The sequence below is a fragment of the Orbicella faveolata genome, unplaced genomic scaffold (assembly GCF_042242905.1).
Source record: "Orbicella faveolata isolate gen_17 unplaced genomic scaffold, um_ofav_v1 contig_46, whole genome shotgun sequence".
NCBI classification, from domain to species: Eukaryota; Metazoa; Cnidaria; class Anthozoa; order Scleractinia; family Merulinidae; genus Orbicella; species Orbicella faveolata.
In genome coordinates this window covers 30162501-30176414 of record NW_028301576.1, presented here as the reverse complement: position 1 = coordinate 30176414, position 13914 = coordinate 30162501, and the positions used below count along the sequence as shown (strand labels likewise).

The window sequence follows — 13914 nt, the reverse complement described above, 5'->3', positions numbered from 1 at the left end:
TACGTTGTAGGGGTACAACTGCGCTCTTTACTCAGAAGAAATGCGATTTCCTTGGAAAAGGCTGACCATTGAACTATAAGGATCCAGAGTCGTTCGGCTTCATTTACATCTGTTGTGTTTAATCGCATGTGTTCTCTCCGAGTACCCTCTTTGTTAATGACTGAATTCTTGAATGACTCAGCGGCCTTAATAACGAGGGCGGTAACACGGAGTAATTTTGTCATGTCGTGAAATCAATTAATGTCGATTATCTGATCAATCTTCTCTGGCATATTGGCTGAGATACTCACAAGTGAGTGCACAGTAGTTGACGGCGATTTGACCACTTCCTTGAGCGCTAATTCATCTTCGGACTGGGTCGTTCGATGCTCGGGCCATTCAGATTCGGGAAGGTACAAGAATTCGGGTCCTTTCCACCATGTTTCGCACGTTGCAAGGGTTTTAGCTGTCAAACCACGCGAGGGCAAATCAGCAGGATTTGAATGACCGGGACAATGTCGCCATGAATCCTTTGAAGTTAGGCTGCGGATTTCGTCGACTCGGTGTTGCACGTACTGTTTCCAAACCCTTTGATTTTTGATCCAGCACAAAGTTGTCATCAAGTCAGTCCAATACACGGTTTTGTGATTTCCTCCAATCGATGCCTTGAACTTGTCGACTAGCCGTGCAAGAGATAGAGCGCCTAACAGTTCTAAATGCGGAATGGATTGCTTTGTCATGGGTGCCACTTTGGATTTGGAGGCCGCTAACCTCATGTGAATACGACCATCTTCGTAGCAAGACCTCAAGTAAAGAACTGCGGCATAGGCGTGTTCGGAGGCGTCGCCGAAGGCATGTATTTGAACATCCGCAGGCGTCGCAACAAATTAGCATCGCGGGATACGCATGGTTTCGAAACATCTGATTTCGTCCAGCAAGGATTTCCACCTTTCAAGAAGCTTTCCATGAAGCGGTTCGTCCCAGTTCACCTTGTCCTCGCAAAGTTCTTGAAATAGAATCTTCAATCCTATCGTGAAAGGCATTAAGAATCCCATCGGATCAAAGATCTTCGCTGTGACCTTTAAAAGGGACCTCTTGTTGAGCGGAAGTGACATCGCGTACGTGTGTAAACTGGAAAAATCGAAGAAAAGTTTGTCGCTGAGAGTATTCCACTTTAACCCCAGAACTTTAATGACAGTGTCATCCTTCGTAGAAGGACTGTCCAATCCAGTAGTCGTTTTAACGAAAGACTGATCATCTTCAATTACTGTGACATCCGACTGCGATTTGCTCGGCGTAATTGAATCTTCTCAAGGTCTTTCAGCATTTGAAATCTCAGACATCACTTTAGGCAAGTTAGAGTTCCACTTTCTCAGATTGAATCCTCCGTCTACCATGATTCTCTTCAATTTGTGATAAATTTCCAGGGTCTTCTCATCGTTTCCAGCTCCAGAAAGCAGATCATCGACGTAAAATGATGTTTCGAGAAGCGCTGTCATTTCCGGTTCACTTTGTTTGTACAAGGACAAGTGATGAGCTATTGTTGCTCCAAGTATCGAAGGTGATGGTCGTAATCCAAACAAAAGCCGGTGGAATCGAAACTGCGCTATTTTGGGTCTGTCTTGTTCTGGGTTATCAAACCACAGGAAGTGTAGCATGTTTCGGTCTTCTTCTTTAATGCTCACCATCAGAAAGGCGTTTTCGATGTCTGCAGTAAGACCCACAAGGTTGTTTCGAAATCTTGCTAGCATGTCAAATATGTGCGGACTGTAATTATCGCCGGTCTCTAAACAGTCGTTTAGTAACAGTTCTTCTTTGGACGATTTTGCTGACCCATCGTATACTATACGTACTTTAGTTGTTTTGCGTTCCTTTCTGATAACTGCATGGTGTGGCGAATAATAAGCTCGGCTCTTGTCACTGGTTGTTTCTTCTTCAGGTACCCTTTCAACGATTCCGGCCTGTTCTTGTTCTCGAATGATCTTGTCGTAATCGTTCAGTAAATTCGGTTCATTCCTTAGTTGATGATGCAGGGATCGTAGCCTAGACACACACATACCATAATTGCTTGAGTTCGGCGCACAGTCTTCTTTCCAGGGCAATCTTGCCTCGTAACGCCGACCATTGAAGGAGATATCGGTTTGCTTTGCGATATCGGGTACTTGTCGTTCGATCTTGGAGTTGTCTAGAATTCCAGTACTCTCGGACTCCCAGAATTTCTTCAATATCTCAACCAATTCGTCATCTTGTCCTCCAAACATCGTATTGCATTCACCAGAAATAATCAAATTGGAAGCAACAACATTGCTAGATGATAGATCGTATGTTGGTCCAGACAACAGCCATCCAAATTTGCTGTCCACTGCGGTTGGACCATGTTCGCCTTTAATGGAATCCCCAGTTACAAAGTCCCAGTAATAATCGGAACCAATCAAGACATCAATAGATTCGGTGCTGTCGAAGTCGTCTGCAAAATCGAGGCCCTCTAAATGGACATAGTCAGCCACATTGATTTTGCTTGGCAGAGGAGAACAAATAACTGGGTAGTTCAATGCAAAGAGTTCCAATTCCTCGTGACTTCGTGTTTGTAGACATAGCTTTACCACAGTGCACTTCTGTTTCCGGTAATTTGCGTCCCCGAAGGTGTTGATGCGAAGATTTTCTGACTTGACAGGCTTTAAATTAAGGTGAGAAGACACACTCGATGAAACATACGATCGTTGACTTCCATTGTTGAAGCGCACGCGCACTGGAATTGAATTGGAGCCGTTGACCACCATGCAACTTGCTGTTTGAAGCAACACAGTTCCCTTGGTCATAGAATTCGCAGTTGTAGTCATGGTTACTGTTGTACTTTCGTTTTGCGAGTCCTTCAAGTTTTCGTTTCGATTCGGGTTTCTTTGATCTTCCGCAGGCATGTCAATTCTTGCACAAATCAATTGATGATGTTTTCCATCGCAGTTTCGGCATTTCTTTGTTTTAAAGCAGTTATTTGCTCCATGACCAGTTTTGAGGCAAATAAAACAGCGATTATTCTTCTGGAGAATTTCTTTTCGATCCTTCGATAGTCGAACTTTCGTGCAGGAGGCTGAGTAATGCTCCCCATTGCAATAAATGCAGCGAAATTGAAATTCTTTGCCTTGCATGGAAACCAGAGTATTTGCAGTTGGGGGTAACTTTCCAAACCAGGGGTGTGTTTTCGTCCTTGAAATTCTTGAGCTTTGATCGCTTCACTCGCTTCTCTCGCCTCGATTTCCCCTTTGATGGTTTCTAACAATTCGCTGATTTTCCAAACATCAGTGGTCGATTTTCGTGCGATTTCAAGCCTTATTTCGTTTGGTAACTTGGACATGATAATTGGGATTAATAAACTGCCATACTCCTGTGCCGTAACTCCGAGTGAAGATAATCCTCGCACATGTACGCTCAATTTGTCATACAGAAACCGAAGCAACGATGGTCGATCACTTGAGCAGGGTTGTATCTTTAAGATCTCATCCATGTGCGCAGAAATTATCTGTTGCGGCCTGCCAAATCGTTGCTCGAGAATTTCCACGGCTGAATCGTAATTGGAGCTTGATAAAGTAAGGCCTTGAATGGCTCGACTTGCGGCTCCTTCCAAAAGTGATTTTAGGTAATTAAACTTGTCGATTTTTGAGATATTTTCGTTGTCGTGAACTGCAGACTTGTATGATTCCCAAAATCCCGTCCAGGTCGTTACGTCACCACGAAATTTAGGCAGCATTAGTTTCGGTAATTTCGCCTTGACTTGATTCATAGGTTGCTGTGGTACGCCTAGGGGAAGCGCTTGCATTAATCTGGCGAGTGGATTACTCGTTTCTTGTGTAGTCCCATCGTTCTGTTGAGAAATATCGTTTATTCTCTTCTGGCACGTGATAATTTTCTCCACATACCTTTCCGATTTTTCTATTTCTTGTGGAATTTCCTCTACGCTACACAAAGATAGAATTTCCTGATCTATGTCTCCAAGAGCCTTGAGCTTCGTTTCCAACAATCGATGTATAACTTCCAGTTGTTTAACTTGCTCGCTAGCTGCAAGTGTTTCATCCTCCACAAGGTCGTTAACCTTTGTCGCATTTTTCGTTACAATGGAACGGTGAGTTCCTCGTATTGCTCACAATCGTGTCAACCTCTCTTTCTTTTCTTCGGTAGTCGTCATAATCGATGTTTGACTTCACTCGTCAAGGAGCTCGTGGCCCCACGTTGGGCGCCATTGAATAAACTTTGAGATTGTATTTTGAATGATTTCCGTTTAATTTGAGATTTGTCCCTATTTACAACATAAAATTTCGTAAACTCGCTATCTCGTGTTCTCGTCTTCACTTCGCAAAAGGACTGATCAAAGTCTAATGTACAACTGATTATATTTATGTGATATCACGTGCTATATCAAGCTGTGTCGTATCTGTACAAACAACAAGTTCTTACGCAACAAAAGAGTTCATGAATGTTCTTTACAACGGGGGCTATGATCTTCCTGCCACTTTTGACCATCTGTTGTCACGTGATTAAACAATTTGCATTCACGTGACAACGTGAGCTCACTTTAATCGCTGACGAAGACTGTGCGATACAGTCAAAAGCTTCGTTTACAAAATTTTTCGGACCTTGTGACAAGAATAATTGTTCATTTATTTACATACCAAGGTTAAGAATGAGCATAAATAGTCATGTACATATGTAGTTCAGGTGATCTATTTCAGTGCAGTTCCACTCAAAATTGCATCTAATAAGAACTGGATTAGAAACTGCCATATTTCTCAGGAAAAATAAAGAGGCCATGAAAAATTATTATGCAAGAAAGGGTTACGCAACCATGTGTGGCCAATAACATCAACAAAACTATGTGTAACAATTATCAGTAACAAAACCTACTCTATTTCTATGTCTGCAACTAAAATGTTACAGTTCTGTTACGGTGAATGGTCCACATTCCAACAAATGTTTAAACAAGGCTTCCTGCTTTTCATTCTGTCCACACATGCTTGTGTAATGCTTGTCTCACACACAAATATGTGTCAAGTTCCTTAAGCTTCCAATGACAAACATAAACGTGTTGTCATCAATAAATGCATAAGAGATGATTAAGTCAGTGAGTTGGCTGTTGTTCCTGACAATCTCTGCAATCTCCTCTTGGTCAAAAAAGTAACCCTCTTGACAATCCAGTGTTGTCAGGGACGGGCAGCCTTTTACAAAAGACAAGACACCTTCAGGGGGGAAAGCAATATACTTAAGTTTCCTAAGGCCAATTATCTCAGGTACACACATCTCGCTGATTTGAGTTCCAGTTAATTGAAGTTCTAATAACTTGCTGCTGGCTTGTAGGATGCTTGATAAAATTTTGTCGGTGATATTGGTCCCTGTCAAAGTGAGGCATCTCAGCCTGCTCAGTCCCGCTGGCAATGGACACGACCCATTCAATAAATGACTATTAAAGAAGTCAACTGTGATGAGCCTTTTTGAAGCAGTGAACAAAGATTTGAGTTGATGATCCGCGAAAAAAGCTCTACTTTGAAGGCATGTTTTAAAAATTTGGCACCTGTTTGAAACTGCTGAACTACATGAATAGAAAGTATAAATGTGCCTTAATTTAAAACAATAAAATTTGGCTGCCCACTAGGTTTTCAAAAATAATGACTGCTGAAAGTTCAGGAAATTTTGAAAATATTCCAGGGAGTAACTAACACACTCGCTTTCATAAAGTGCTCCGGTAAATTCATATAAACCTCTTACCTGGCTTCAAGATTAAAGTTTTGGTCCTTTGTAGCAATCCTTGAAACCTGTAGCATTAAAACTGGCAGGTCTTCCTTCCAGCTGTAGGTTGGTATATAAAGTACATTTATATGTTCCTCATCTGTGTCAAGCGTGACAGTCATACTTTGATGTTCTTTGTATTACTGACTATTGTTTTCCTCCAAGGTGGTTTAATCATGTAGAGTCCTTTGAAAGGTTTCTAGAAGGACTCTTTTAGACAACTCTTGGCGCACATGTATGAACAGTAAAGGGTGATCCGGGGAGCCAAGGAAGGATTGATAAATGCCACGACCATTTTGTGTTTACAACAGATGTTTAGTTCCCATCTTCCCATGAGAAAGCCTGTCTAGTTACTCCATCCCCCACACCATTGTCATTGTCGAAGAGCACCCTCTGCCACAAAGATGGTCCACGTCCCTGGAAGTGATTTATAAACCTCTATAATGTGGTGCGGTGACCTTGATCCCAGGTGTAACACGTCCTGAGAGCTGGTTAATCGCGTTGTGGAGATTTGCATTGAAAATCTGTCTATTATTTCAGACAATCTGTAAAAAGATAGAAAGACAGCTGTTCCTATATTATGTTAAATGAGTTGAAACGAAATGACCGTTTGCGTGATTAGACTATCCTTATGATTTACAAAGAAGAAAACCTTTGAAACTTGTGAAACAGGAATATTTCTTTTCAAAGTAAATTAAATACACGAACGTGAGTTTATAATTGCAAGCACTGCCACGGCAATCTTCAGAGATAGGATAGGAAGGATCGCGACCTCACTTGTGCAACTTTATTCTATTATACTGAGGCTATTTTGCCTTTCCTTGATGCTCATTTGCTAAGCAATGCACAAATTAATTCAATAAGCTATACTCACAAGGAGTCTTGCAATGCCCAAATTCCTATGTACTGTTCACTTTAAAATAAGCTAGAATTGTGAACAGCCATAGATGCTTACCCAATGGATGAACCCATATTAGGTGCTTCACTGCCTTATGTCTGTTTCTTGCACCTATTATTTGGTAAGCAAGAATTTTATTGAATAGATGACAATAACCAAAAGATAGTTATCAAACAAGCAGTAACTTACCACCACACAATTGAAAGCTAGTTTTTAGAACTGTCTTGAATTCTCCAAGTCCATTCACATTAAGATGAGATAATATCTTCTATTGCCTAGGCAGAAAATATACTCAACTTTTAGATGTTTCTGGATAGTTTAGTGGGATACGCATTTCAACATTTTTCTTTGTATTTCTAATAAAAAGTTGGTAAAAATTAGTGTGCTCTATTATTGTAAGTAGTAACTCTTATTTTTCACTTGCCAGTTGCTGTCAACTCAACCAGTCGTCGCATGGTGAAGTCATCTAGTGTTTCATCCTCATTTGAACTTGACGGACTATTGACTTGATACTAATTGAATAGACAAAAACATGATCATTAGATAGACATTGCCCTATAAACACCAAGGAGCAGGTTAATTTTAATGACCGATAAAATTCACTTTTAAAGGAACCTACCTCTTCGATGTCCTGCACCGTATCATTGAGGTTATCTTTTCCTGGATGGGGACGCCTGATAGATACCTACATATTTATTGAAAAAGTAAAGCTAAATTCACATCAAAGGCTTCACTCATAATCAAATCCAAGACTCTGTCTGTATGTTAATGAACCAAACCAATCGTACCTCAGAATCTTCACAGTTCCTTTCTGATTGGGATTCCTGGGCTTGACAACAAGAACAATGTGTAACCTTCATTCGTCCATCCATCCATCCATCCATTCATCCAGTGATTCATTCAGTGATTCGTTGCTACTTAAAGAACTAAAGTACCCCATTAGGTGCTGCAGCAGTTCATCCTGTGATGAAAAGTTAATGGGGCAGTCGATCGAACCAGGAGCATTTGAACCAACAGGATAACCATAGCCACAACCAGAGTTGGTCATCAAACCCAGGTGAGAGTGTAAAGACACAGACAAACTTCCCTGCAGAAAGCAGATGACACTCATCTGCAAGGTTTGCTCGCCTGCTCTTCACTGTCTCTGGTTTGCTGCTCGACCACCTGGAGTACGAGGAAAATTTCGTGAAAGTTCGTCAGAGAAAGAAGGAGCCTCTTGCAACATGTCCACCAACCGTTGCCCAGCCTGTCTAACACTAGCCAATCCATTTGTTAATTGTTGGGGGTTTATGGTTCATGCAGGATGTTGCCGGGGTAAAATTTGCTGTTGATGTGAAAACGAATGAAGATGTTGCAGTGGCTTAGAAATAGGTGGCTGCAGTTGTTGTTGTAACAGGAGAGGCCACCGCTGTTGCTGTATCAGTGCTGTTGGTGTGGCAGTGGTTGTAGCTGTTGGTATGGCTGTGGTTGCAGCTGTTGCTGTATTAGTGGTTGTTGTCGTTGGTGCGGCTGTGGTTGCTGCTGTTGGTACGGCAGTAGTTGCTACTGTTGGTGCAGCTGTGGTTGCTGCTGTTGCTGCATTTGTGGTTGCAGCTGTTGGTGAGGCTGTGGTTGCATCTGTTGGTGTGGCAGTGGTTGCTGCTGTTGCTGCATTTGTTGCTGCAAAAGTGCCTGATGCTGCTGTTGTTGCAATTGCAATAACTGCAGTAGTGGTTGTGGCCATTGCTGTGGTGTTTGCTGGTGATGAGGAAGGGAAGGGAAGCCCTTGTTGATTTGGTTGCCATTGCAAATGTTGATGCAGTTGGTCCTGATTATTTTGAGATTGTTGCCCATCATTTATGCTGATTAAGATGAATGATACGGTGAATTAATTGAAACGAAAACTAGGAGGAAGGCTCCTCAGACAGTGCCAAATTTGCCTTTCTTCTAAAACCCTTAATCTCTGGGTCCAAAGAACTGGGAAAAGAAGTTCAGAAGATATGGACATTTTTATAGTAAAATTGACTTGTCTGCCCTAGCTACAGTTTTAAAACTGGGTTTTGTATGTTTATAAGAAACTTTCTAACTAATTTTCTTTTTCACTTCCTTCTCTTCACTTCACAATTAAATTCAAATCCCCGTCTTTAGCTAGAATAGTTGGGAGCGAACGAAAATTCAAATAAGCGGGTGCGTGAGCAAAGAAAAGAGTGGGAAATAATAACCCCACTTGTTTTTGGCTTGCTTGCGAGCTCTGAAACAGGCTACATGCCTTAAGTTACGAATTTCTACCCCCAGTGGGGGTGGGGGAAAATTTGCCAGCACAACATGAATAATTTTGAAAAATCAGGACAAGTTGTGAAGTATTGGAGACCATTATGTATTTGTAGGAGGTCTCGTGAGAGGGTGAGGTTTCCAGGCAATTTTATTTCTCTCTACTATAATATATGTTTTAGAGCATCTCTAATCGTTACCTGCAATTTTGTTCCTCTTTTGTATAATCATACATTGTAAAAGTGACCAGGACATGTCTGTCCTTCTTGGAGCATCCTGCAGTTACTCTGCGTATCTGTGTCTCCTGTTGCGGCTGGTAGCAACCTCAAGCTGGTGACGTGCCTGTCTGCATATACATGGATGGACAAAATCCAAGTCACTACCAAATGCACCCTTTTTTTGTTGTACTGCTTGTTCAAAGACCTCCCACAGACCATCAGTGACAAGATAGTGTTTTGTAGGGAATGCATACCCAGTACATAGGACTTTTTCTACCATTTCTAGCCTTCTCAGTGTTGGAGCTTCCCGGCCTTCAACAGATTCATCATAAACTGCACAGATGTCCAACAACATGAGTCCAGAGAGGTCAACTCCATAACAATCACCAGGGATTTTGGTCCGATCGATAGGTACTTCTCCTCTCAGGCTATTCAGCTCCTGCTATAGAAATTGCCTTCCTTCTCTCCAGAAATGTTGAGGGATATTGCAATCCCTCCTCCCTGGGTCTCTTGGTGCCTCTTGGGTGTCAAAGCCTATAAGCCTGCTTCTCATTTCAATGCACTCTCGCGGGACACCTTCCTGTGCAAGATTACCTGGATAAATCTTCTGATGAAACATTTCAGTCTGCAAATCATTGACATCATCATCATTACTGTACAGGTGCCTCACTTGGGAATTCAAGGGACGCTGGTAGATTGGGTGCATCACATCTTGACTGCTGGGCTCTGATCACATTTACAGGTAGAGATTCATTTGCCTCAACGTTTTTGTTGAAAAGGTTAACAGCGGCAGCTATCACTGTTTTTGCTGCTACCCAGCCCAATTTGACCTGGCCTAGTACAGGGTGACGATAAACAGCCCAACCAGTACTAATAATGTCCCTTAGCGAACTCGTGGACAAAGAGGTTTTTCCATCATCTATCGGCCACTTTGTTATGTCAGCACACGTTCATTTTTGGCATTGCTTAAATACTCCAGCTGCTTTGACATTTGTAGCTTTTGTGCTAATGAGTGAAATTGCCCATGTGTGGTTACATTAGTTTCCATGGACTCTATTTGACTCACCATGTCTGCTTGAGTTACATCATTTTGGGGTTTTACCAGAGATTGTGAGTGTAGGCATCTCAGATTTTCTTCAAAAGATCTGAACTCAAGTGTCAAAATGTACATGGATCTTGTGTACTAAAAGCATCCAGGGAGTGTTGATCGATATGCTCAATCGATACCCTTGATCGACCATCAATTGACCCTCAATCAACATTTGATCAATACTTCATCAACACCTTGGTTGACACTCAATCACTTGGTCAACAGTCAGCTGAGAGTCTACTAATTTTTGCAGACACCCCATCAAGTGTCAATTGACACACGAGTCGATCAACACTTGACTGATGTCAATCATGTGGCGATCAAGACGTTGGTCAAGTGTCATCTGAGTATTGATTGAGGTGTCCATGGAGTGTCAATCGAGATGTCAAACAAGTGTTGATTGAGAGTTGATAGAGGGTATCAATTGACACTTGACCACAGATGGTTGAGGCAAATAGGGGAGATTATGACATTCACTCAGTGAAAGCCACAGCCATCAGTTTTCATAGGACATGCATCTCTAAACATGTTTTTTAAACACATGAAGGCTACTAACATACAGTGCAAATTAAAAATAAATTCAGGAACTGGTCACCCAAAATAACTACAAAGCTAAGCTAGTTGGGTTACCACATTCATTAATTAAAAATGAAAGAAGTAGTAAGAAAGATATTTAGTGGAATGTTTAAAACTTAATTGGTAGAAAAGATTACACAACAAATATATGAATAATTTACATCCAGACATAGGAATAATATAAATAAATAAACAAATGAATAAATTGATAAATAAGCAACAGAATGGGAACATGAAAATAGCAAAATATACTACATATTATTGAAATTAATTACATGTAGAAATAAATAAAATGTGAGGTGAGTTATGTTTCAAATAAGTTTGAAGTTAGGATCTTAAATCTCTAACCAGTTTCATTCCATAACTTAGGTCATTATATTGGATATCAGATATGCCATAATTTGTTTCGATTTTTTTGAGGACATAGTAGGTGGACCTAGTTGCAAAGCGAGTGTTAACATGCTTACCTGAGGTTTTGATAAAAAATAAATCAAAGATCTTTGGTAATTTGCCAGTTTCAACTTGGTGCATAAATTAGAGAGTTTGAAGTTTGATATGATCTTGAAGGTTAAGTTGAGCAAACAAAGGAGTAGTATGTGCATCAAATTAGAAAAAGTAATCAATCGTAGTGCTTTCTTTTGCATTCTTTGAAGTGGGTTGGCATTATGATCATAGGTGTATACAACCTATGATCATAACAACTATAAGGAAAAAGTAAGAATCATAGCATATAATTGAACTAAAATTTCGATATAGACAAAATGCCTAATCGTACAAAGTAAACCAAACAAGAAACTTGTTGGATTTTGTTCTTTCCAATTGAGATGACAGTCTATGAGAATTCCTAGTTACTTAGCACTTTTAATGTTAATTAATTAATATATAAATTAATTAATTGTTAGTTAACTGTTATAGCCAATTAAATTTGACAATGTATTTACATTTGACTTGTTGCTTTCCTGGCTCGGTGGCACAAAGCCTCCACCACTAGCAACAGTTGAATGTTGTGAATCTGGTTCCCTTTCATGGTCTCCGGACTGGACACTATGGATAGAACCTTGTGATGTTGGGTCCTGCAGCCCACTTGGAGCTGCTTCCTGGCTGTTCTGATCAGTTTCTGACCTCTGGCTTTGAGAATCTGCTCTCTGTTTCAAAAGAGGCAGGATAAATGTGCTTTCTAACTTACTTACCACTAGTTTTGAAGTCTTCCTAACACTTCCATCATCAACATTGCAAAGGGCCATCATTACTGCACTTGCATGTAAACCAATAATGTCAAATCCGTGTGCCAAGTACAGGCGCAATGCAGGTTTGTTTTTGACTCCACCTTCAAAAGTAAGCCATAACAGTACTAGCCCCATGCAGATGGTTTTTTTGCTCCGTTGAACACTTCCTCTATCTCACAAGAGTTGCAAATATCTCCTAGACACATTGAGTGTTGGTCAGCCCTCCTGGTACCATAACTCAGTTCCCAGTACAGTTTCCTGGTGGTTCTTTTCATTTCAGCCTTAATTGGATGTTTGCCGAGAGGTTTCAAATGTACAGGATCATAAGTCGTCTTCTTAAGTAACACCACACCAGCTGGGCTACCTGATCCCTTTTCAAAGGCCACAATAATCAACTTGTCGGCCTGTTTTCCAGCATTGCAAAATTCGTCAACTGCTTGGTGGTAAGCGTTGACATCAAGCCAGCTTCTTGCTTCCTCCTTGTCCAAAATGGATTTCAAGGACTGAATGGAGCATCGTGTCAGGAGGGCAGCACTGTCATCAAAAGCCTGAAATAGAAAAATGTTTGTCATTTCAAGTAATCCTGGAGAAAGAAACTTAACTGAAAAATTTTCAAATTGTGCTAGAAATAGTTCTAAGAAATTGTTCAAGCTTGAAGGAAGTTCCAAACTATGCAATTCAAAGAAATGAAAGGGCATACAATGCTACATTCATTTCATGAGAGTTATTATAAATAGTGCATATAGCACTTATAAACTTATGGCCATCAATGAAATACAAATAGTATAAAAACATTTTGAAGTTACAACAAAAAAAATACAGAATTTAGATAGGATTAAAACAAGCAAATCAAAATTTATTACATCAAAATTACATTGTAAAAAAATGAGGTAAAATGAAGACTGCAGACTACGGACTTTTTAAGTATATATGTCATATTTCCATTATTGCGTGCTGACTATAAACAGGGTTATCCAGGCTAATTGCAGTGAAAGTCTGCACTCTGGTCAGCCTGAACATCATTTCAGTTGACCTGAGTAATGCTCCAGTTAGCTTGTCTATGGATATAGCTCTCAATTATGAAAATGGTGACATGATTCAGTTAAAAAGTGTGTAGTCTGCATTTTACACTGACAGAAGTATTGCTTAAATCACGTGGAATAATTTTTTTTGTCACTTGTATGCTCAGAATTTTTCCCACTCGTCCAGATTATGTTGTATCAGGACTCTATTTAGTTTCACTGAGAAGTATCTTATTTTTCTTATTGCAGTGATGGTAATCTTCTTTTAGTGACTCGGAAAGAGGCTATCAACAAAGGTTGTGTTGTTCATGGATATCATGCCAGTTACCCAAGGGATGGTTTACTTCAATGAATTTCCAAATCTTGTTGAAAAATACTAATTTTAGTAGCATTAGAGCATTAAAGGTCAGTAGTTATACCGCATCTTAATTTTAGTATTTTTAGAATCTTGCTTGTTGATCAAGACTAGCATTATAGCACTTCCAATTCATTTGAAGTCTCACATGTTTACATATGTGACCCTATTTTGGAAAAAGTGGTTAAAGGTGAAAAGAGAAAAACGCGTTTATTCACATTTCAGACCAAAATGTGTTTAAACACCTTTTAAAACGGGCTAAAAAAACATTTAAACACGTTTACAAAATGTTTTAGTGCGTTTTTCCTTTGGCAAATGTTTTCTTTAAATGAGCGTTTAAACGTAATAATTTATTTAATAGTAAAGCTGTTATGACAGATTATTCAGCATTATCGTTCCCACCCCTTTTGAAATCATGGCATTATTAGAATTATTATGCCAAGCTGGTTTACTGGATGGTATGTAAAACTTATTTTTGCCATCATTCTCAGTCAAAGTGGAAACTTATTGTTTTCGTGAAAATAC

General features: G+C 40.1%; 1 protein-coding gene and 1 pseudogene across 1 annotated transcript; both read right to left on the bottom strand.

Annotated features, from left to right (window-relative positions):
- Window positions 1-233: 233 nt before the first annotated feature.
- LOC149099631 (uncharacterized) lies at window positions 234-755 on the bottom strand. The gene has a single exon (XM_089276882.1). It carries the CDS (start codon window positions 753-755, stop codon window positions 234-236), a length of 522 nt encoding a protein of 173 aa, XP_089133008.1.
- A 534-nt stretch (window positions 756-1289) lies between these two features.
- LOC149099630 (uncharacterized) lies at window positions 1290-4236 on the bottom strand (annotated as a pseudogene).
- Window positions 4237-13914: the final 9678 nt, after the last annotated feature.